The sequence below is a fragment of the Hakea prostrata genome, chromosome 1 (assembly GCF_041222555.1).
Source record: "Hakea prostrata isolate BN-2017 chromosome 1, UWA_Hpros_2, whole genome shotgun sequence".
NCBI lineage: Eukaryota > Viridiplantae > Streptophyta > Magnoliopsida > Proteales > Proteaceae > Hakea > Hakea prostrata.
The window spans coordinates 77,621,734-77,647,365 of NC_142600.1; the positions used below are offsets into that span (position 1 = coordinate 77,621,734).

Here is a 25,632-nt window from a genome sequence, read left to right on the forward strand (position 1 = left end):
CAGTCTCTTGCACGACATGCAACGGGAGCTGCTATTTTTGCTATAGCAAGGTCTGTGTTTGAAACAAATATATTCCTAATGGAGCTGAAGGCGATTCTTCGCGGATTATAATAAGCATCTGATTTAGCCTATGTCCGTGTCCAGGTGCAGTCGGACTCTCAGGCTGCCGTAGCAATGTTATTGGGCAAATATAGCATTTCTTGGTTTGCTCAAGAGTTAGTTGTGGACATTCGAGACCTCTCGCAACAGTTCGACTATTGTGTTTTTCATCACCACATTTGGGAGTTAAATATTGGTGCTGACCTTTTGGCGAGATTTTGTCACTTTGTAAATGAAGTTATTTTCTTCCCTCCTAACATTCCTGATGACCTTGCTCGGTTAATCAGAAATGATGTGGATGAGATGCTCTATTATCGTATGTAATTTTATTTCTGTTATTTATACAAAGCTACATTTTTTCTAAAAAAAAATAATAATAACAACAAGCCCATCGGGTCAGACTGGGTCCCGATTGGGTTGAGTTGAAAACAAGCGGTCCATATCGGGTAAAACTAGAGCAGTAGGATAACCTAGAGAATTCTTGGGCATGAAGAAACTTAATCGTTATAAAAACAAACGTGACCGCCAGGTTTGTGATAGATGATTGTACCTAAACAAGAATCGATAACTAGCTCAAATAAGGGGGACTAAATGTGAAGGAGAAGAAAACGATTTGTTACTGAATCTTTTTCCCCTCATTCCATCTTTCAATTAAGCTTTACAACTCGTTAGGCTCTTTGGTGGTGCACTTATTTGACATATGAGTTCATTGTTATGCACAACACATGATGTTTTCCCCAAAAAATAATATTCAAGAGTCTAGAATTTATTAAGAGGCTTCCAACATGCTGCATGGCAAAACTGTGTCTTTGGGCATATTTGGAGAGTATGGCAAACATACAGCTCAACCATATGTTGGCCATCAAACATTACTAAGAATCAAAGTAGGGTTTGAATCAACTAAAAGTGCCATTGGTGAATATACACCTGAGAGTGCCTCCTCTTTCTTTCTTTCTTTCTTTCTTCTTCTTCTTCATCTTCTTCATCTTCTTCATCGATGGATTTTACTCAGGTTAAATGAGAATCATTTAACTTCCATGAAGAGCAGTGACAGCAATAAACACCTCATGTTAGTGACATTAGTATTTGGTTCCTCTCCCTGGAGGAAATTTTCCAATAAGTACTCAATGATTTATAAAATTCAACCACATATAATATTCTAATCCAATGACACTTGTTGGATTTACTTTAACCCTTGGTTTAGAATATAATATGTGACTAAGTCCAATGATTCATTGAGCATTTATTGGAAAAGTCCCTCCAAGCAGGAGAGGATACAAACTTGTGCCTTCAAGAATACGAAGAACCAAACATAAGACCTCACACTTTGTTAGACAATAATTCCTTGCCATGTTACTATTAGTTTGGGGTTACTTGAGAGCCAACCAAGAAAAAGAATAGCACTCTTAATTCCATAAATGACAAGATGATACCAAATAATAGGCTTTCAGGTATATGTTTATGATAAGGGCAGCTTCCTGAATCATATTGTCCGATCGATGATAATATCTCACCTCTTAATTCAGAGAACAGAGATGCATTTCTATCTTTGGTTTTATAATCATTAAAATACAAGCACAGGGCATACGCTTAATTAACATTGCTTGAAAATCATAGAACCGAAAATAAGACAGCATATCTTCAGGTCAGTTCCTATCATCGCCCAATCTTAGGTTTTGTTATCATTATTACATAGGTTTAACATTGCTGCTAACCATAAAATCATAGATATGTACATTGCTTCTATTCTGTATATAACTACTTCTTAACATTGGTGATCGATGGAATCAACATGACTGATATAGAAGTCGGTTCTGTATCCTTGTCTTTACCTCTTTCAAATTAAAACGTTTGGCAACTTTCAAATTCATCCCTTCATACACCATCTTCACTCCCTTTCGTTGCCCAACCTGACCTAGAGATTGTTTGGCAGACCTTCATTTTTCTCCTTTCTGCTGTTTATATATGGCATAGCCTCATATCTGGATGGCGGTAAGTGCAGCAAACCCAGAGGCTGGTTTGAAAGAGTGAAGAGTCCATTGTAGTTATGTACTTCTTCACACTGGTTGTAGGTCTCTTGTTGTTGCTATGGGTTTTGTGGATCCTTGGCACCAGCCACAAGAGGCTTCCACCAGGTCCCTTTCCTCTCCCCATTGTTGGAAACCTCTTCGAACTTGGTAACAAACCTCATGAGTCACTATTCCTACTTTCCAAGACTTATGGTCCACTCATGGCTCTTCAATTCGGTTACATGACGACCATCGTAGCTTCCTCAGCTGCCATGGCCAAAGAGATACTCCAAACCCACGACCAGGCCCTTGCCGATCGAATCGTCTTAGATGCAGTTCAGGCGCTGAACCACCACCAGGCGTCCATAGTGTGGCTACCTGCTTCGTCCAAGTGGAGAAACCTGCGCAAGCTCTGCAACAATCACATTTTCAGCGCACAGAGACTCGAAGCCAGCGACTCTCTACGGCGTCAGAAAGTGGGGGAACTAGTTGCTTATGTTCGCGAAAATTCCCATTTGGGTCGAGCTGTTGATATCGGTAAGGTCGCATTTGCCACTGCTCTTAACCTGCTAACGAACATCATGTTCTCTGTTGATCTTGCTTGTCTAGATTCAAATAGCACACAAGAGTTCAAAGAGTTGGTATGGGGAATTATGGAAGAGTTAGGAAAACCAAATCTTTCAGATTATTTCCCTGTATTGAGCCCATTAGATTTGCAAGGTATAAAATGCCGTTATTCGAATTATACGGTTAGGCTACACAAGGTGTTTGACGAAATGATAGACCAACGTTTGGAAGCCAGAGCTTCACTTCCTTCTCCCAAGAGGAACAACGATCTTCTAGATGTCCTAATGGATCACTTCCATGACTGCAGTTCAGAATTTGGGCGTCATGAAATCAAGCCGTTGCTTGGGGTCAGTTTCCATTTCTCAAATTCTTCCTTATTTGTTGAACAATAAATTTGCCCATTAATTTATACAAAATATCAGGACCTACTCGCAGCGGGAACAGACACGACTTCTACGACAGTAGAGTGGGCGATGGCGGAACTACTTCATAATCCAGACACCATGGTGAAGGTTCAATTGGAGCTCCGAGAAAATTTCGGTGAAGGGAAATTGATGGAAGAGGCTGATGTCGCTCGGCTCCCTTATTTAAATGCGGTGGTGAAGGAAACTCTCCGGCTGCATCCACCAGTTCCGCTATTGATCCCTCACAGAGCCAAAATTGAAGTACAGATATGTGGGTTCACTGTGCCGAAGGATGCTCAAGTTCTGGTGAATGCGTGGGCTATTAGTCGAGATACTAGCCTATGGACGAAGCCAGATTCGTTCGTTCCAGAGAGGTTCTTGGGGTCGTCGGCAGGGCTTGATTTCAGAAGCCGGGACTTTGAGCTCATACCATTTGGGGCTGGGAGAAGGATTTGTCCAGGTTTGCCACTTGCTATTAAGATGGTGAACCTGATGTTGGCTTCACTTCTGCAATCGTTTGATTGGAAGCTTGATGGTGGGATGAGCCACAAGGAAATGAACATGACTGATAAGTTTGGAATCACTTTGCAGAAGGCCCTGCCCCTTCGGGCGATACCATTTGACACGTGGTCAGCCGTCCGTTAATGTTAATCAATCCAATTTTTTTTTAATTAAATATAATTTTAATAAATACTAATGATTAGAGTGGAAAAAAAATCATCCGCAGTACTGGAATGTGGCATCACAATTTGACACGTGGTGTATTCTTAATGAATAGTTCAGATTAGAAGTCATGGTTTTAAGTGAAAATAACCCATCTTATGATCTGTTTTAACAAAAAAAAAAAATCCGTTTTTGAGACCTGATTCTAAATATTGTTGGTTAGGATTTCTTTTTTTTTTTTTCCATTTTTCTCCGATCATGTTCCTGCGATTTCATTTAACCCATAAAAAAGACACTCAAGATTCAAGAAACTAACAATCAAGTTCTTGAAGATCTGGTAAATTCTACATAATAAAGAAAAAAAACTAGAACCAGTGAGAGGCATGGGTTGAGAGTGAATCATTTGGCCCAGTAAACAAGTCCAGATTACACATACAGGGTTGAAATCCTCGGTGGCACCATTCATAGCGGCCATCTAGCGACTTGCTGAGGATGAGCGCCACATTGCAACCAAAAGATCGCAGCCGTTGGTTGATGTCTATCTTGATTTCTCATTAATGATCATTAATCTAGTTTTTATTTTAATTTAAAGTTATAATATGAATAAATACTAATGATTAGAATATAGCATCGATATATATGCAACTGGTGAAGAAATCTAGGGTCGGGTTGGCTACATCATTCAGCGACATCTAAGATGCATATCTAATGGCTATGATAAAAACCTTATTTCTTAGGATAACCAAAATCCATTTCTATTCCCAAATGTAGGGTTGGTTGAGTGGTAAATATCTATAGTCCTACATTGGTTGAGTGGTAAACATCCATATTTCTCAGAGTACTAGTACTGAAAAAAAAAAAAAAAAAAGAAAGAAAGAATAAGAAAAAAAAGAAGAAGAAGAAGAAGAAGAAAAAGAAGAAGAAGATCCTGTCTTACACCGTCCTCTCCATTTGACTTTTCATAGCTTTTAGCTTCGAGCTTACGTCTTCAATGGCAATCCCTCTCAAAGTAAGTTTTATCTCTAAGGTTGCGTTTGTTTGTTGGAATAAAGGTAGGGTGGAAAAAAATGGGTGAAAAAATTCTTTAAAAAAACAAATATTTTCCTTTAAATCCTAAAAGTGTATATTATTTAATTGCTTGGAGTGGGAAAGTTAGAGACAAATTTCTTTAAATTAAAGAAATAAGTCTCCAAAGCATTTCCCTCTAAAAGTTCAGTTTTTATTTTTGAGTAAGACTCCAAAAGCTCAGTTACTACCTCACTTGTTTGCCAGAATAATAACTATCGTTTTGAAATTGAAGGTTTAGAACATTAGAGCTTGGGGGGGAAGGCCCAGTTGGTGTCACTCGTGGCTAGGGGTGTCAAATTGCAACTCAAAACCGTTAAAACCGAACCACATCAGCCCGTTATAGCCCGAACCGGCCCGGACCTAACCTTAATGGGCTATGGTTGGGCTGAGGGTGGTAGAACCCATATCAACCCTAACCCAAACCGCAACCCGTTATAAACCATTGTACAACCCGTTTTATAGTTTTACATTAAATATTGTTTGAATTATCGTATTACCACTAGGTAGTTGGTATAGACTATCAAAAAAATTGAGTATGAATTCAAAGATCAAATAATCTTCTACTACTTGTAAAGGAAAATTAAAAGGATTACGTATGAATGCCCAATTGAATGTACCAAGTTTGTTTAAATTAAGTAAATATTTATCCAGAAATGTGTCTTTGCATATCAAGTTAAATTAAGTAATGTGAAATGACTTATCATTTTTTAATGGAAATTGATCAATAACAATTTTGCTTTCCAAAGAATTTTGGCTTTTGTTGCAAGATGCTCAATTATTTCTTTTTGTTCTTTTTTTTGCATACCATAAATTGTTAGCCCAAACCGTTAGTCAACCCGAGTATAGACCGTTAGCCTAAACCGTTAGTTAGCATGAACCCAAACCGCACCAAACCGAAACCGTCCCGAAGCCGTTAAGCCCAACCCGAAACTGCTCCAAACCACACCGTTGACATCCCTACTCGTGGCGTGTCTGAAATAAATGAATCCATTTTGTTGCCCATTAACAATCTCAATGGAAAAGAACAAAAAGAGATGGAAGCAAGGGAAGAAAAGGAGGAGAGAAGACTCAGATTGTTGGCCAAAATTCCACGCGGCGAGATGGCTTAAGCGTGTTACGGTGCTTGAGCCATCTTTAGACACTATATCGTTCAGATATGTACTTGCGCGAAGCTAATATGGTGGCTGATTCATTAGCTAAAGAGAGCACTCTTACCTAGAAAACATTCTTAATTGTCAACACCCCTCCCCCCTTATTAACTTGCTTTTACTTTATGATATGTTAGGATTAGGTTGTAATCGAGGTTTTTCCTTTCAATATAGTAACTTACTTCCTACCCAAAAAAAGTGTTACGATGCTTCTGGTTTCGATCCTTTCTCCAAGCACTGCGGCAATTGGTAGGGATTTGAGAGGAAGGGGAAAGATAGGATCTTGTCGGGTTTGAACCAACCACTACTGATTTCTAGAAATGGGTTTTAGTTATTCCAAAGAAATGGACCATCCATTTCCCTTTGAATAAAGGACATATGTCCATTAATCACATCCAAAGGTTGAAGTAAGATGTAGAAGATATAAATTTTTTTATTTTAATTTAATTTTAAACTTTAGATGTTGACTGATGTACATGTGTCATTCATCTAGAAGGAAACGGATGGTCCATTTTTGACAAAGAAATGGACTTGATAAAATTCTGGGTTTTTATCATAGTCGCCAGTTAAGCATCTTATACTTGGCAAAGTACAGTAATTCATTGAGCACTTCTTGTGAGATATTCTCGAAGAAGAAGACCTACTGTATATTTCCTTCTAGGGTATTTTTGCCTTTTTAAAACCAAAATTATTCTTAAAATTATTCTTATGCTCCTAGAAGGTCCAATGTTGTAGTAGACTTGCTAGCCCGAAAGGCTTACTTGGTTCAGGGCCCGAGTTATTGATTGTGTTCTTCTGAGTGGTTGCTAACTCTTTATTCAATTTCCTCCCCAGCCTTCTTTAATGAAATGTCGATTACCCCCAAAAAAAAAAAAAGTTAGTAGCCTAGTAGGGAAGTAGGCCTTTACTAAAAAGGTCAAGCTCGACACATACAAAAACAAGGAGTATTCTCTATCACTTCCTTCATTCCCTATTACCTCTCCCACCTCCATTGGCTCTTAAAATGGTGACTTCTCTACCAAATTAGCTACGAAGGCACTATATAAGTTCAAGCCTAATACTTCTACCAATAATACATATTGGTGGAATTTCTTTTGGAAACACCCATCCATCTTAAATTTAAAACTTTTTTTCTGGCAACTCTTGAATGCAGGGCTTCCCCTCAATACAATTATCCAAATGGATGGCTTGTATGTCAACTTTGTGGTAATAACACATAAACTACTTGGCACCTGTTCATTTTATGTGAATGGACCAAGAGGACATAGGCAGCAGCATCCATGGGACTAAGAACAGCTCTGCTAAACTAGACTTTCATCTCTAACCTATCTATGCACCTCGATGATCAACACCTGGACAATAGATAGAGCATTGAAAATATGACTAATGTCTATCTTCATTATCACGTGCTACTTTATGTGGAAAGAAAGAGATCAATGCATTTTCACCCTCGAGAGGCCCAACCCAAAGAGATTGATACATAGTGTGTCTACATGGATGAAGGATTTAAATCTATCCCAATCTCTACATCTCAAACCCATCCCCACAAAAAAAATTTAACCACATGTCAATTAAGTAGATTGTATGAAACTTTCAAATCAGTACATTTAAGATTTAACCACTTCAATTTGTGAAGGGGTATCAGACAGTTTTAGATGTGGCTGCATGGAGTATGGGGATCGCTTTGAAGGGAACATTTCATTTTGTGGGCCATGGAAGCATAACGAAAGGATCCAAGCTGGAAGCGATAGTATGTGAAATAAAGAACAGCATGATGCAATGTGAAGAAGCGCTCGATCAACCTATTCTCTAGGAAGACCAACTCCATGCCAATCAGCCAAATTCCTATCTTTTTTTTTTTTTTTTTTATCTTCTTTCCTATATTAGAATGTTAATGTATGTTTATTTAAGGATCCCACACTCATAGACTACCTAGTAACTCTTACCATCTACGTTTGGTAGGAAGGATGAACAATGTATTTCCATAGCTTAAACTTTTCTCTAGCTTATCCAAAAAAGAAATCTCAAGCTCAAAGGATCAGTCTTTTTCAAGAGTACCCAACCCTACAACAATTAGTTAATTTTTAAACCAGACTCACCCTTTTAATATGAAAAATCAGCTGAGTTTGAACAAGCTCAAGATAGGCTTGCAGCTTTGGCACGACAATTTTTTATTGACACCTCTAAAGAAAAGGGATTTCTTTTGTAATAAGGATGGCTAGAATTGAAACTGTGACCTCTTCACTAAGAAGTCAACCAAACTAACTCTTTCGTAGTGAAAAAAATAATCACAGGAGAATGGCTGCATTCACAATTACGCTTATTCCCTTGCTTCTGAACCATGTCACTTGATAAATCTTGGGGAGCTGTTCTAAGAAGACTAGAACAATGCCATCCTCGCATTCAAACATCTTAACTTTCCCCCAGAGCTTGCTTCTTTTTTTTTTTTAGTTAAAATCAAACAGATTATAAAACCAAGGGATATGAGCAGGCCAATGTAGTCGAGACTTGAACTGCATTTCGAGCTATACAGGACCAGGCCATGGTGTGATTCTTTTCAGATTATCACCAGTCATGATCCATTGTTTCTAAACTAAGACAATGAAATTCTGATTGCTATACATAAGATTGATAAAATGAGTCAGGGCAGTGAATCACGACGCACCAGTATGCAATTCTGAACAACATTAAACAGATACAGAAATTGAATCAGGTAAGATTCAGGAAGGAAGGAACCCTTCTCTCTTGGCCATCTCGTATAGAGCTATGGCCATTAAAGCCTTTGCATCAGCTGTGACACGCCAAAGTTGTTTATAAGGAACCACATGCACTTTAATCAGCTCGCCACGATCACGAAGGCCTGTTTTCTTTCCATGCAGGGCTGTAATGACCTCTGGCTTGACATTGCCCTTATACAGGAAAAGGCAAATTTCCTCATCACATCCACCCTGACAGTGGAAAACAAAGTACAGATGAGGACATAATAGATAAGACTGGGATAATAAGAACAGCAAAGGGGAAAAACTTTTTTTATTTGATGGAGTGTGAACATGCACAGGCAGTTGTAACAAAGTAGCTACGTCTCATACCCTAGTAGGCCAGGCTCAGCATTATAATACTAATAGGTCATGGTTGTATAAAGATGCAGTATCTATTTAGGTTAGTTGTGTACCAAGAAGTTAGCTACCTGTAACTTGTAATAATAATACTGGTACTCTGAAGGGGGATGGGAAGCAAAGCACAATAAATGAAAGCAATAATCAACATACCGGTGAAGGGAAAACCCTGCTTCCAGTTGATGGTTCCAGGAAATCCGTCAGGTTAACCATGTCTTCCAGATTTAAATGTATACCAGTCTCCTCCTCTACCTGTCACAATCAATTCAACAGCATCTTAAAATTAAAACCTGAGATTAAATCTATAATCCTTCAATTCAACAACAAAAAAAGCAGGAATTTAAGTCTTATCACTTGGATTTTTTTTTCTTTTTTAAAGTGGACACAACCAATAAGAAAATTTGAAGATGATAGAGGAAAGTAAGAATCCAGCAATAAGTTCATTTCGAAACACTAGAGGCCCTCTACCTCATCCTTCCCGTCTCTATTGCAAGTCTGTCCAAATCTGATCAGGGTCTTGCCAAGAAGCCATGATCTGGTCCTGACCCATAGAAAGCTCAACCCATTTAAGATGGGTTCAGCAAGGCTATTGGTTCAGTGCTGCCTGAACTTATTCTTGCTTTGTCACAATCTGTTAAGAATGAGGAGTCAGCTAGTCAATTTACTCAGGGCCAGTACTGGTTCAATTCATGAACCTGGATACAAAGGGACTCAAGATATCAGCTGGGAAACTAGCACCCTAGAATTTCTCTTCCCTTAAGCTGTCGGCAATAACGACGACTAGATCTCCACTTTAACCAACAAGAAAAGAAACAGTGCAGAGGGGCTGAGAACTGGAATAGGCTACAGAAACGAACTATGACGCCCATGAGGATCAAAACTATACAATTTTACATAAAAAGAATCCACAAATTGTCCAATTCAACCATTGGTGGAAAGTTACGATCTATAAACCACATCAGTTTTCCATGTCACCCAAGCTACAACCAACCGTTGCTTCTCCCTTAATGATAATTGAACTATAAACACCATATATATTTATTTTGCTGAATGTTCTAGTTTTTCTTATGTTACTCTACTTCATTATGGATTGTTATTGACATATTGTTATGTGTTTGTATGTGTAATTTTGCATACAGCCATGTTTCTCTGATGCAAGTTTTAAGCAGTATGCATGAAGGAATAAACGCAATGTTTCAACAAAACCCTGATTTCGTGGGCAGCAGATGCAGATAAGGAACTTAACAAGCTTATTTTAGAGGAAATGAGCATTTGGTTGGATTACGTATGCGTGGAGGCTTTTGTTACAAATTATTTTTAGTTGAAATGCACCAGTTTAGTATTTTCTTATTTGCATTCGTAGTTCAGGTAGAAACAGTCTGTTACTAGATTTCTCTTTACTGATTGATTTCCAGAAAGTTGTCCTAGCTCTTTTAGTACTCATCTTCATAGTAACAGTTCGATTTTCATATCCATAGAATGGTTAGGAGTTTACTTTCAGCCCATGCAAAACAACAAAGACTGCTAAAGCCATTCATGATTTGATCAAGATGTTTTAAGATTGCGTTTTTTGCAAGAAAGCTATGTGATACAGTGGGTGAGATACTTTGGACATGAGATAGGTTTTATTCTTCTTTCTGTGTTCTACAAGCTACAGCCCAACTACCTGCAGTTTCCAGTTGCTGGTCGACATTGGTACTTATTGGGAAGATCTCGTACCTGATTTCTGGAATGAGCATTGTCCTATAACTACCCAACAACTCCCCATAACAGGTTAGTTTCTGAGTTCAGCTCCAGTATTATACTCCTTGAATATGCTCTCTTTTCTGTCTATTTCCAGTTTATGGCTGATCTCAAATTAATGCCAAATCCTTGGATGGTCAGAACAGTGTTTGGCAGTGATACTGAATCATCCAAATATATATAGCAGTGATTGGTAGTATAATAGAGCATCACTTCAGTGATTGGAAAGTAATATTGGGTGACAGACACATGCACTCTGGTTGGAGATTTCATACGTTTATGCAGATGTGTTGATTTTGCAATCAATTTGAGTAGGTCAAATGGCAGATTTGAAAGGAGGTGTGGATCATTTCATCAGACGGATGACACCACAAGTTTCACCATTAGCCAATTACAATGGAAACCCACTCAATGAAGGCCCAGTCCATTACGTATATCAACCCCAAGTTAGCCAATTACAATGGAAACCCAGCCCCTTCAAAATTCAAATTTTAAACCCTAAATCGCCAGTTTTCCCTCCTTTCCAAAACCTGGAGACCAAAAGCTAATTTGCTGGAATTTCAAATTTAGCCTTCAAACCTCTATTGTGGAATCCCAAATCTTCACTGTTAGATTCCCCACCACTTGCCGATCATAACCATACATTCAAACCTAACCATGACCAATCCCACCCTGCACACTTAGTTTAAATTGGCTGGTTCATACAAATCATGAAAAACTTGTACTCCTGCTGTACTCTTTTACTTTTTTTGGGGGTGGGGGGGGGGGGGGGGAGGAGGGGTTGTTTTTAATCTAAAATTTTTGACACATCAAATTGGGGTTGTAGCCCTAGTCTATTTAGTAGGCTGAAGGAAGGATGAAATCAACCACATCAGGCAATATACGTAGAACAACCAGGGCACTGCTCTGTGAACATAGGCATCTCAGCCAAATTTCTTACATCTGGTGTCATTTGTATCCTTTATATTTCCCTTGCACATTGGAGTATGTATGAGTTGGAGAATGGGTGCACATTGTCTGGTACACCTGACCATTTAGTGGCAGCAAGGTGGATTTGCATTTGAACTCTGAGTGAGCTTGGTAAACTTGGGACTGGCCCTGCTAATCAGTGTTTGCTTGAACATATCACCGTTAGTGTGATGGTTGACAAGTTGAAGTTTAAAAAGTTTTTGTAGGCACTGATTCACCCTCTCAATGTCAATTTGATATTGAAAAACACGAGAAGAAGAATATTTTTGGTAACAAACAATAGCCTGACAATTAGACAAAAATATACAGCATTAGCCAAGGTGGATTTGTCAGAGGGAATTTACCTCATGAACTGCTGCGCCGACAACATCACCCTTGTCACCATCCAACATTCCAGCTGGCAATTCTAGAATAACCCTCCCAACTGGAACCCTGGGCTGCAAGCACATGTGGTCTATTAATATGAATAAATAACAATTAAGTCAAAGAATTATTTAACACATTTCAAAATACTAGCAACTACCTGCTCTGTCAGTACGGCATAAGTTTCACCCTCTGATTCCAAAAGGAGTAGCACAGCAACAGCTGGTCCTCGTGAGAATACAATACTTGGAACCTAACAAGTTTTAATTCATATGCTTAAAAGCAGAACATTAATCAACATACTTGACTATTGGGAGGAAAAAAAGGCTTAAATTTGTTCCAATAAAGTAACGCAAAAACAAATAGAAATACAAAGATGTACAACTTGAATGGTTCTAAAATTGGACTTTTTTAACAGGGCATCCTAAAATTCAATACATTACGTTAAAAAAGGCGTACCACTGTTTTTCTCAGTACTTCAACCCAACTTATTATTAGCCTCCCCAGATCCTTTTATGGCTTTAATGCTGCACCACTGATATTCATCTTATGTGACAGGACTATCTCAGTAGATTCCTCCTAGTCTTGTTAGCAATATGAGCAACCCATCAGTATAAAATACCTCTGAGCCTGGCTCGCAGGTGCAATCAGTTTGAGCAACTGGTAGAATGCTTCACTGGGCCAACTTATAAGATGTCTTTTGGTAATGCCCTCAGACAAGTGATGAAGATTCAGCCCCTATCTGGGCTTGTTTTCCTAAGAACAACCTTAGAGTTGGCCTTTTGATCCAGGGGTCTACTTGGTAATGGGACTCCCCTATGGGTCTAAAACATGGTACACGAATCTTATCCAATTTAATTTGTTTGTTATTACATTGGTTTATTTAGAGGTCACATGACCACTTTGAGTATAGAATCAAACTTATATCGCTTTAGAAATGTATTTCTTATCCCCCAAAAGATAAGAGTTAGTTTAAGTTAGTTATATTTTGTGTCAAATTAGTTAGAGTTGCATCCGTTTAGTAATCTAGTCAATTAGAGTTGTATTTCTATTTTAATAAGATTTTCAAGTCCTATTAGACCTAGGACTTCTACATTGTAAAGCTTATTAGCCCTTTATACACCCCCATCATGGAGAAATAAGTGACAATCAAATTTTCGCATGAGCAAACTTGGCTGCTGCCTTCCTTCTCAATGAAAGAGTGTTTTCTGGTGCTTAAGGTCTACTTAACCAATTATGCTTGGTGTTTAAAGTCCAAATGCTGGTTCCCTCGTGGTTCAAAAGCCCAGGAGTATCGTGGATGCTGGGTGTTTAAAGTCCTAGTTTCTTCGAATGTAGATTCAGTCTTCAGCAGGGGTTAGAACTTGGGAAACTTGTACTAGATAAGGGGATCTAATCTGAGTCACCTTCTCCTCTTTCCCCTTTTCTCCCTTCACTTTGGTAATCTTCCTTCACAGGAACCCACCAATTCTATTTTACCAGTCAAATTGATTCAAGATCTAACCTAAGCCTCCATACTTCATCCCCTTTATTTAATAATCCTAGCTGCCACCCAAGAATTCCACCAAAACCTGATGATGGCATCTACCCAATTGTATTCAAGTTTAAAGTTCAAAGATGCTGCTGGAAATGAAACCTGCATGACATGGCCCAATTTGTTATGAGCCCAATGGTATAGTATGAATGAGCCACACATGGCCTAGCCCAACTTAACAAAAATTACTAATGGGCTACACTTAGCCCACATTCTAGAAAGAATGGAGATTCTAGAGGAATCTTACAATTAGAAATATCTTGTCTCTAGAAATGTCCCTAGAAATATCTAGACCCACTAGGATGCTCCTAACCATTAGATGATAGACACTTGTACATAATCATGACCATTCAATGTATTCTTCCTCACCTATAAACAAGGGAGGATGTTATTTGTACAAAGCATCCAATAAGTGATCAATACAAATTCTCTTCAAAGCAAAGCTCTAAGTTCTCTTCTACTCTCTTTAGTTGGGTTTTCGGCTGAATTAGTGCAAGTAAGTGCAAAGTGCCAGTGTGGTTGGCTTAGTCAAGAATTAAGGTTGTGACAATTGTGATCTCAGAGCTTTGGTTGCGTGCGTCAAGCTTGTGGGCAGGCACTATGGTGAGCAAATTCAAGGCGCTCAATGTTGCTGGGAGGAAGATCCACACCAACAAGGATAAGCGCAAGGGCAAAGAGAAGTCCGTTGACGTCGGGGGGTCTATGGAACCACTTCTTACCCGTGTGGAAGTGGCGATGACCGAGGTAAGGGAAAACCTCGATGAGGGAGAGCAAGGGATGGAGGAACTCAAGGAGTTCCTATTGGGTGCTCTCAACACCATGGAGCACAAACAACAACAACAGTTCGATGCTCTTCGTGCCCAAGTGGTGGAAGGGGTCGCCATGGTGGAAGCTCATGTGTAGGAGTTGAGTGGGAAGTTGGCAATGTGTAGGAGAACCATGATCGGAGGTAACATGTGGCCTGATGCACCAAAGGTGAAGGTGCCAAAGCCTAAAGCATTTGAGGGAACAAAAGATGCCCAATAGGTTGACAACTTCCTATGGCATATAGAGCGCTACTTTGAGGCTATGTTGACAGAGGACAAGCCCACCAAGATCAAGACCGTGCAGCTTTACCTCACCTAGACTGCAACTCTATGGTGGTGATGAAGGTACAACAACATACAAAGGGGTACTTGCACCATAGACACATGGGAAGACTTCAAAAAGGAGCTTAAGAAGCAGTTCTACCCAGAGAATGCCACATTCTTGGCAAGGAAGAGCATCAAGAAGCTAAAGCACATAGGGTCAATTCAGGATTACGTGAAGGAGTTCTCGATGCTCATGTTGGAGGTCCCGAGTATGACTAAAGAGGAACTTCTCTTCGACTTTATGGACGGGCTTCAAAATTGGGCCTCGCAAGAGCTACAACGCCGTGGCGTGCAAGATCTTACGACGGCTATAGCAGCGAGCGGAGTCCTTGATAGAGTTCAAAAGAGATGAGTCCAAGGCCAAGAAAAGCAACAACAGAAAAGGTGGGGGAGAAAAGGGGTCAAAGACCGACCACACAAAGGAAGGCACAAGCAAACCCTCTTCGAGCAAGGAAGGTGGCAAGCGAAAAAAGAAGAAAAAATTCCAACCCAAAGACAAGTGCTTCCTTTGTGACAGGCCACATCGAGTTAGGGATTGCCCAAAGCAGAAAGCTCTAAGTCCGCTACTCGAAGACAAGAATGAAAAGGAGGCACATGTGGGATCACCTACGGCAGCTTGGTGACATTAAGGCCAAGGCAGTGGAGGCCATAGCAAAAAAGAGGAGAAGGCCCCTACATCACAAAAGGGGTTAATGTACGTGGAGGCGTGTATCAATGGTAAGATGGCAAGGGCTATAGTTGATACAAGGGCGACACATAACTTTGTCAAGACAAAGGAGGCAAAGCATTTGGGGCTCAAAATGAGCAAGAGGAAGCCTTAAGGTCGTCAACTCAAAGGCGTGCCCTATCGAAGGAGTCTCCTATGGAGTCAAGATGACGATTGGGGCATGGAAAGGAATTGTAGACTTGTTGGTGGTGCCAATAGATGATTTTCAATTGGTGTTTGGCATGGAATTCATGATACAAGTCAAAGCCATACCCATGCCATTTATAAGCAAGGTGTGCGTTATGAAGGAAGGTGTACCATATATGGTACCAACGATGCAAGGGACCAAGGAAGGTCCAAAGCTTCATTCGGCAATACAACTAAAGCAAGGGATAAAGAAAGGGCAAGTCACTTACTTGGCGACACCCTTCGAAAACAAAGAGAATGGCTCGAAGCATAGTTGTCAAGGCGTCACCACGCCTTGGCGTCTTGGTGGAGTTTGAGGGGATGAGGCGAGAAGCGCCTCATGTGGAGTCCATAAGGTGGTCGCCTCAGACTCCTCAGACGCCGCAGACCCCTAGGCGACCGCCTTTGTGGATTTTAAAAACCACCATATTTTTACTCCAAATCAAAGGCCAAAAGAAATTAGATTCCAATTGGGGGTCATCTAATGGTTGAGTGCTTATATAAGTTTTACATGAGATACATGGGATCATTCTAACATTAAATCAAAAAAAAAAAAAAAAAAAAAAAAAAAAAAACAAAAAGAAGAAAACCCGAGAATTTCACTCGAGACTCTTCACTCTTGCGAGCCCTAAGCCCCTAATCTCTCATCGTCTCTACCTCTCGACCCTCTCCCTCTGCTACTCTCTTCAGCTTCCACTTGATCGACGACGAAATCAGCAACTCCGGCAACAGTCATCAACTCCGGCGATAGCCAAAAACATCACCAGCGACAATCAGAGATGCTGTTACTCTCTTTCAGCTTTTCATTTCTTCTATCGATGCCAACTACTATCTTCCAGAGTTCCACTCGATCGACGGCGACATCCAGCGACGCCGGCGACAGCCAGAAACATCACCGGCGACACCACTATACTCTCTTTTTCAGTTTGGAAGGTCCAAAATTGATCGACGCTTGCTGCTACTCTCTTACTTTTGCTTCTTCTTTTTTTCCCCCTTATAGGCTCATACGAAAGCCACCATAGTTGCAGAGCCTGCAGCAACCAAGTTGTAGCGGCTTCCGGTAACTTTGGTCACCATCTCAAGCGATGGTATGTTGCCAGAATGCTTCTTTTTTTTTTTTTTTTTTTCTGCGTTGTAACAATGTTATAAGTTGCTACTTTTAATTTATGTTTGGAGATTGTTAACTGATTAGATAGTTACATGTCGGGTGTGCTCTATTTGACTTACTCCTCTGTTATTCTGGAATTTTGGTTTTGATTTCCTCTTGGTTTAAGTCTGCATTGGCTGTTTCCCGTTTTTGTTATTGTTTAGGCTTAAAGTTATTTGGGCAGTCTTTGGTAAGTGTTTCTTTCGCTTTTCAAGTGTTAGTATAGAGGATGTTGCAGCCATTATGTCTTCTTTGTCATGAGTACTACTAATTTGGTAGATCTGTAATTCAATACAAATTCCTCTTATTCTCTTCATATTTTTACTGCAAGTGAATCTGGATTGCTGTTTTTTTATTGGTCTATGCTTATACAATTGCTTGATTGATTGCTGGATCTAGGTGAGGTTTCAGCAGTGATTGTATTCTCATAGAATGATAGAATGGCATTCAACCATAATTGTTTGCTCATCTATTCCTTTGACCAAGTTCTATTTGTCTAGTGTCTATTTGTTTTGCTCATGCATCTATGTGTTTACTATTTAGTTACATTTTATCGTATCTTGATTCTTGTAAATGATAGTATGATACTTGGAATTTATTTAGGACTTACTATGTGTGGTTTGTAGTATGTTGGATGACTTGAGGTAGGCTAAATGGCTAATATTAATTTTTTTTTATTATATATAAGATAGGTTTATAATGAATTAGTGTATGAGATGTACACTAAAAAGTAAAAATTTCACTTAAAACGCCTCGACAGCCTCAAAAGTGCCTCTGAGGGCGCCTCGTTGACTCATCAAGCTAAAACCGCCTCGCATCGCCTCGTCGCCGTGACAACTATGGTTTGAAGATATGTTGCCTAAAGCTATTGAGAAAGCCCTAGAGGAGTTCAAGGATGTGATGCCCCCGGAGCTACCTAAATGACTACCACCTAGGAGGGAGGTGGACCATGCAATTGAGTCGGAGCCGGGTGCCAAACCACCAGCGATGGCACCCTATAGGATGTCCCTGCCAGAGTTGGAAGAGTTAAGCAAGCAACTTAAGGAATTATTGGATGTAGGCTACATATGACCGTTGAAGGCACAATATGGCACACCCATGTTGTTCAAACGAAAGCATGATGACTCATTGTGGCTTCGAATAGATTATTGGCCACTCAATAAGGTAACTATTAAAAAAAAGTACCCCATTCTGTTGATTGAAAGATCTCTTTAATAGGCTTGGCGGTGCAAAGATACTTCACCAAGTTAGATTTGCAGTTAGGGTATTACCACTTGTGTGAGGCATACGAGTTCCTAGTAATGCCCTTTGGCCTCACCAATGCACCGGCCACATTTGCACCCTCATAGACAAGATCTTCCACCCTTATCTCGACAAGTTCATGGTTGTGTACTTGGATGACATCGTCATCTATAGCAACATGTTGGAGGAACATGCACAACATCTAAGGTTGGTTCTTCAAACCCTAAAAGAGAATCAACTATACATAAAGAAGGAGAAGTGCACATTTGCCTAGGAGGAGATGATGTTCTTAGGTCACAAGGTAGGGGCAAAACATTGAGGATGGACAAGAGCAAGGTGCAAGCAATTCAAGAATGGGAGGCGCCCACCAAGGTTGGTGTTGAGGTCTTTCCTAAGCCTTATGAACTACTATAGGAGGTTTATAGCAAGGTATTCAAAGAGGGCAGCTCCCCTCACAAATCTACTAAAGAAGAACAAGGCGTAGGAGTGGTCCGATGCTTGTCAAGTTGCATTCAATGATTTGAAGGAGGCAATGATGAAGGAATCCATCTTGCCTTACCAAACTATGGCAAGCCATTTAAAGTACACACTGATGCATCGGACTTTGCCATTGGGGGTGTGCTAATGCAAAGAAGGCACCCCATTGCATACAAGAGCCGCAAGCTGAATGAAACGCAGTGGCATTATACCGCGCACGAGAAAGAGATGACAGCAGTGGTTCATTGCCTACAAACATGATGTCACTACTTGTTGGGTTCGAGGTTCGTAGTGAAGACGGATAATGTGGCTACTAGCTACTTCCAAACCCAAAAGAAATTGAGCTCAAAACAAGCTTGTAGGCAAGACTTCTTGGTGGAGTTTGACTTCACCTTCGAGTATAAACCCATGAAAGCGAACGAGGTGGTTAACGCACTAAGTGGGAAGGCAGAGTTGGCATCTCTTAGCCAACCAGAAAGAGAATTCTTGAGCTTTATCAAGGAGGGGTACAAGCATGATCCAATGGCTAAGAGCTTACTCGCCCTAGCCATGGAAGGCAAAACAAGGCGGTTTTGGGAGAAGGATGGTGTTCTCTATGCCAAGAAGAGGAGGGTTTATGTTCCAAAGTGGAACAGCCTAAGGAGGAATCTTATATGTGAGTGCCACAACACCAAGTGGGCTGGCCAATCAAGGCAAAAACGCACACATGCTCTATTGAAGGCAGCTTATTATTGGCTAGGACTTGTCTTGTAAACAAGACAAGGTGGAGCAACAACTACCACAAGGTTTGCTGGAGCCATTGCCTACACCTAGTTGGAAGGATGTGAGTCGATTATGGTGGTAGTAGATTAGTTCTCTAAGTATGGCACATTTGTGGCGGCACCAAGGGATTGTACGGCAGAAGAAGCGGCAAGGTTATTCCTAAAGAACATCGTGAAGTATTGGGGTGTGCCCAATCAATCATAAGTGATTGTGATCCTCGCTTTATGGGAGGTTTTGGAACGAACTGTTAAAGTTGTCGAGTACGTCGTTGTGTTAATCAACGAGCTTTCATCCCCAAACGGATGGGAAAACGGAACGTGTCAACAACTTCTTAGAACTATACTTAAGGCACTTTGTGAGTGCTAACCAGGGGGAATGGACCAAGTTGCTAGATGTGGCTCAATTCTCCTACACTCTCCAAAGGAATGAGATGACAAATCAAAGTCCATTCGAGATTGCCACGGGCCAACAACCATTGACGCCGCACAAGAAAATGATAGACTATATGGGAAAGAGCCCCTCAGCCTACAAGTTTGCCAAGGAGTGGCGAGAGAAGCTCCATGTAGCCAAGCTTGGACAAAGCCATAAAGAAGATGAAGAAGTGGGCCGATAAAGATAGGCGACCCGCAAACTTTGAGGTTGGGGACATGGTCATGGTGAAGTTATTACAACAACAACTTAAGTCCCTACGGAAAGTGCACAAAGGGTTGGTCCGTCAGTATGAAGGCCGATTCAAGCTTGTGAAAAAGGTAGGTAAGGTTTCCTACCAACTAGACCTACCACCAAAGCTCAAGATCCATCAAGTCTTCCACGCAAATATGTTGAAACCTTACCAAGGAGATGTGGAGGATCCTAGTCGTGGGACTTCTACAATGACACCTGTAAGCATAACAATATCCTATGACAAGGAGGCGGAGTACATAATGGCAGATCGAATGATGCGCAAGCGTAGAGTACCTTCGAGTAGAGAGTATTTGGTGAAGTGGAAGGAATTGCCCAAAAGCGAAGCAAGTTGAGGACTGGAAGATGCATTATGGTAGTTCTAAAAGCACATAAGGAGGTTCCACAAACAAGACTCGATGAGGACGTCGAGGGATTAGGTGGGGGAGAATGACACAGCCCGATTTATTATGACATGGCCCAATTTGTTATGAGCCCAATGGTATAGTATGAATGGGACACACATGGCCTAGCCCAACTTAACCAAAATTATTAATGGACTAAACTTAGAAAACATTCTAGAAAGAAGGGAGATTCTAGAGGAATCTTACAAGTAGAAAATTTCGTGTCTCTAGAAATGTCCCTAGAAATATCTAAACCCACTAGGATGTTCATAACCATTAAATGATAGACACTTGTACATAAGCATGACCATTCATTGTATCCTACCTCACCTATAAATAAGGTAGAGTGTCATTCGTATAAAGCATTCAATAAGTGATCAATACAAGATTTTTCAAGGTTCTCTTCAAAGCTCTAAGTTCTCTCTACTCTCTCTAGTTGGGTTTTTGGCTAACTTAGTGCAAGTAAGTGTTAAATGCCAGCATGGTTGGCTTAGTCAAGAACTAAGGCCGTGACATGCAGCTATCTTCCAAGAGAACATACAAGAGGTGTTTTTTCACATAGATTCTACACAGCCAAATATAACCGTTAAAACCTGGTGAAATTTTTATTGAATCTTCTTCAAATACTAAGAGAGGCTGATCCAAGTTCCAAAGCCATCCACCCAGCTGATTTCCCAAAATTACTCTTTCACTCTTTAGTCATATTTCTACTAGGAATCCTCCATAACTTCATAGTTAACACCATATTTAGTTATATCTTTTAGCATATACCCCTCCAATTCCACTTGACATGATCCCACCATTGGCCCTAACCACAAAGTGAGCCCCACACTCAGTTTAGCCAAGTTGAATTGGCTGGTTTTGAAGAGATCTTACTTATTGGTCCTAGTTGATCCCTTTCAACCTAGGATTATATCAAGAAGTGGGACTATCCCTTCATTGTAGCTCTTCTCAAGCCATAACCCATTTATTCCATTGAAGATGGTCACTTAATTGTTTGGTGCCTGGCTTGACCATCTGTATGCCAAAAATTTAGGGGTTCAGATGACTCTATCAACCTTCTCATTTCTTTTGTGACCTTAATGTCATATATCAAAAGATCAACAAGATCCCTAATCTCACTTTCTTTGAAGTTATAAGACATGACAGGATGTGTGTGTTAGTATCTCAGCATCTTGAGCATATCTCAGTAAGATCGCAGTATTTGTTGTAACTGGATGCTTCACAAAGAAACATGGCTACAAGTCAACCAAGTCAACCAAGTCAACCAGCTTAACCAAAAATAAGTGCACCAACTCCGTTTTTGGCTGATTGGGTTGGGCTCCAAAACCAGGTTCTTGAATACAGACTAAATTCCAGCCATCTCAATCCTAAATTGGATATGATCAGGCTATAAGGCCTTTTCAATCTTCACTTTTACATGCCTTTATACTTCCAGTGGCAACAGGTAGAGCCTGTTTTGGGAAGACGATTGAAGTTTGAGCGAACATCCGGTTCACCCCAAACTGAAAAGACTGCTTTACTTCTTTATTTATATGTCCAGCCCTTGTTTTGGCATCATTAATGCAAACCAATTCATATTCCTTAGAAAACATAGCAGTTGCCTCTAGATATGCATTCTTTTATTTTATTTCAAAGCTTCCTTTCGTGGTTCTTTGTCAATGATTAGTTTTTATTTCTAAATTATTCATCATTTTATTATCTCCAACATTAATATTGTGCATGATATTTCTTATAGTTATTGCTAGGATTACAAAACATGCAAGTATTTAATCTATGGGGATAAGGCCGTGAACCTAGGTTTTAATATCATGAACTGTTAACACTTGCAAATGTAATCAAGGAGAAAAGATCCAAGCAGCACAGTTCTTAAGAACCTATTATCAAGTAGAACAGAAATACAGCCAGCCCAGTATTCCTGATGTCAGACGCCAAAGTATGCTTCCGAAAGAAAAAGCAACTTGATTCCCAGAAATGATTTACAAAAGACAAACTTAATTCCATAAAGCTGAATTCTTTCAATCGAGATACCAATCAAATACCTTTTTCCCAGTTTCAACGTCAATAACATCTGCTTTGAACTTTAGGAAACCAACACGTTTTCCAAACATATCTACTCCCTGATGTCCATAGAAACATATTAGAATTGTGAGGTGGGAATGTTTCATTTTAGATGAGAACTATCATTAGCACTTCACTGGGATTTTTTTTCTTCCAGGCAAATGAATCGAAGGTTATGCCAAAAGAGATGGGAATTATGTGTTTGTGCATATACTTATGGGAGAGGGAACACTCGCACACAATACAAACTGATGCCCAGAAAAGAATTACCTGAATAAGTACACTTTTCATAGACATGTCTCCTTTAGCTAAAATACCAGCTTCACTTTGCATGTTTTTCAACCATTGCTTGAACAAAGAGGATTCAATAGCATCCCTGCAACCGAAAAAAAAAAAACTATCTAGGGTTAATTTTGCTTTGATAGGTCATCTGCAAGTCGAATGAAAACGAAATGTATAGTATATCCTGTTTATCCATTCTCACTATCCAAAAATTTCCCCTTTGTCAGAATGCTCTTTTTTTCGAATCCTTCGTTGAGTAAACACTATGCTTAACCTACTCTAGAGGGCCCATATCCTAGAACTGCTACTGTGAAGAAGAAATCAACCAAGCTTGAAACCGGAAGCCCAAATGAAATTAAGGGCCTACGAACTGATGATAAAAGGAAAAGCGAAGAACCTGAATTCATTTTGGGAAATCCCAGGCGCTGCAATGATCTGGATAGGTTCTTCTACTCCTCCTTTTGCAGGCACGGCCAGGCTGATAGTGTGGGTGAGAGGCGAGTGTTCCACCGTAGACATTGTTGCAGAAATCCTAATTTTTCTCCTACGAAACGGAGAAGGAAAAGAGTTGGGAAACTTCTGAGATAATAGCTGGAGTGCACAGGAAGCTAGAGGAGTGGAAGAGAGCCTCGAAGAATGAAAAAGCTTTAATGTCATCATACCTTCAGCTCCTGCAGGCAGCGTAGCGGATCGTTTTACTAAAGAATTACATGATTTTTTTTTTTTTTTTTTTTGGTAGAAAAGAATTACATGACTTGACTTCCTCTAAGTCGCGTTGGCGAATACCATGATATTGATTTTCTCCATTGCACGGTTACCTCAAAATGGAGGCCACCATTGATATCATATTTGATTTCAAAAGTTAAGATTTAATTTTTATTAGATATATTTGTCTAATTTATTACTAAAAATTTTTCAGATATTATTTATTATAAAAATAAAGATATTTTTTAAAATAAATAATAATTTAACTATTTTCATTGATAAATTTGACAACTATATCCAATGAAAATTTAATTTTGGGGTCTCTCTATTTTTTAAGAACAAATTGCACTGGCACCCCAAAATAAATGACTTAAAGCACTAATACCTCACTTTATGTTTAAAAAGCATAGAACCCCAAAATTGAATTTTTATTGGATATATTTATCAAATTTATCACTAAAAACAATTAAATCACTATTTATTTTTCAAAATGTCCTTATAATAAACAGTATCTGAAAGGTTTTCAGTGACAAATTTAACAAATATATTCAATGAAAATCTAATTTTGGGGTCTCTGTTCCTTTTAAATATAAAGTGAGATGTTAGTGCTTTAAAGCCTCCATTTTGGGATGCTAGTGCAATTTGCTAAAATCAGGTATCAATGTTTTAAAACCTCCATTTTGGGGTGCCAATGCAATTTTCTATTGTTCTTTTGCAAAAGATGATTATATATATATATATATATATATATATATATATATATATATATATATATATATATATATATATATATATATATATATATATATATATATATATATATATATATATATATATATATATATATATATATATATATATATATATATCTTGTTATTCCATGGTTTTTCAAGGATTTAAGTTTGCTTAGCCAACTTATGCACACTTAACTAACTTTGGCCAAGTTATTCCATGGGTTTTTTTGAGTTTGCTTAGCCAACTTATGCACACTTAAGTAACTTTGACTTTGGCCCTAAGCATAACGAACAACCCCTCAAATAGATTTTTTTTTTTTTTTTTAATAAAATGAGGTTGGAAGTAAATTTTTATATGTACATTTATTATTATTATTATTATTATTATTATTATTATTATTATTATTATATATAAAAGTACGTATTTTAATTTGTGACAAATCTTTCATTTAACAAAATTATCCTTTTTCTTATTTATAAAGACTATTCACAAAGCTATTATATTGAAAGAATTAAATTTTATTATTTGGTCAAAATTGACCATAAAAACATTAATTGTCAAATATAATTATCTCCTTTTATTGTGAAAACAAAAAATAATATTCTTTTTATTTTTTTCGGTGAAAACAAAAAATAATTATCTCATTATTTTGATTCTCTCACTCATTCTGTTTATGGATGTTTTAAAGAGTTTCTTAAATTGTCAAATTTTACCTTCATTCACAAATAATGCTGATGGTAGATCAATTCATAGAGAAGTAGCAGGAGCTGAATTTTAGTTTCCTATATGTGAGGGGAAAGGGGGAGGCAATTGTTTCTATTAAATTTTCACATGTAAGCCTTAAACTAATATAGTTTATTTCATTTCACTTTAAACTAATATAATTCACTCCATTTCATGTTCATTTGTTCTTCTTGATCATCTTCAAGGAATTTGAACCCTTGCAACCCCATGGCAAACCTGTAAGTCTTTCTTTCAATTATACAGTGAACTCAAAGATTTGGGTATTTTGATAAGTTCTCTTAAACTTCACTTTAATATTTTGTTCAAAACCTTGGAATCAATTCTTAATAGCTGAGTGGTTGTCTCAAAACCTTAGTGCTCTTAAGTTACCAAGTATCATCATCTGGTATCCCTGGTTTGACATTAGAAGGTAAGCTCCTAAAATCCTCTTACTGAGAAAAGAAAAAAAGTTGATGAAATCCTAACCTTGTTCTCCAATTCTAGCTTATGGTTGTTGCATATGCATCTTCTCATTGTCTACTTTTGTTTCTGCACTCTCTCTTGTGGTATAGGTTGATGGGTGGTCTCAAGTGTACAAAGGCTTTACATTGCAAAACAGAAATCTCTAAAAATTCAGACTTCAATGGGATGACCCTCTTTGAACATAAGTGATAAGAAAATAATTTGAATCTGTTGAGGTTATAGGTAATCAAATCCCTTGGTTAAACA

At 38.9% G+C, this 25,632-nt stretch overlaps 2 protein-coding genes across 2 annotated transcripts; one reads left to right on the forward strand and one right to left on the reverse strand.

Moving 5' to 3' along the window:
• The first annotated feature begins 2,146 nt into the window (after positions 1-2,146).
• Positions 2,147-3,724, forward strand: LOC149030248 (geraniol 8-hydroxylase-like). The gene is made up of 2 exons (XM_089152635.1): positions 2,147-3,022; positions 3,098-3,724. Exons 1-2 carry the CDS (start codon positions 2,147-2,149, stop codon positions 3,722-3,724), a joined length of 1,503 nt encoding a protein of 500 aa, XP_089008761.1.
• A 4,404-nt stretch (positions 3,725-8,128) lies between these two features.
• Positions 8,129-23,438, reverse strand: NUDX14 (nudix hydrolase homolog 14). The gene is made up of 7 exons (XM_089142542.1): positions 23,138-23,438; positions 22,729-22,834; positions 22,440-22,517; positions 12,310-12,402; positions 12,131-12,223; positions 9,228-9,326; positions 8,129-8,906 (listed from the first exon to the last, which is right to left on the reverse strand). Exons 1-7 carry the CDS (start codon positions 23,398-23,400, stop codon positions 8,679-8,681), a joined length of 960 nt encoding a protein of 319 aa, XP_088998668.1. The 5' UTR covers positions 23,401-23,438; the 3' UTR covers positions 8,129-8,678.
• Between the last annotated feature and the right edge of the window lie 2,194 nt (positions 23,439-25,632).

Bases quoted from the DNA above. Each gene is read 5' to 3' on its own strand.
- LOC149030248 (XM_089152635.1), top strand. From the start codon at position 2,147: ATGTACTTCTTCACACTGGTTGTAGGTCTCTTGTTGTTGCTATGGGTT. The intron at 3,023-3,097 runs GTCAGTTTCCAT...ACAAAATATCAG, and splicing joins AAATCAAGCCGTTGCTTGGG to GACCTACTCGCAGCGGGAAC.
- NUDX14 (XM_089142542.1), bottom strand. From the start codon at position 23,400: ATGATGACATTAAAGCTTTTTCATTCTTCGAGGCTCTCTTCCACTCCT. The intron at 22,518-22,728 runs GTAATTCTTTTC...TATGGACATCAG, and splicing joins TGAAAAGTGTACTTATTCAG to GGAGTAGATATGTTTGGAAA. The intron at 12,224-12,309 runs GTAGTTGCTAGT...ATGTGCTTGCAG, and splicing joins ATGCCGTACTGACAGAGCAG to CCCAGGGTTCCAGTTGGGAG.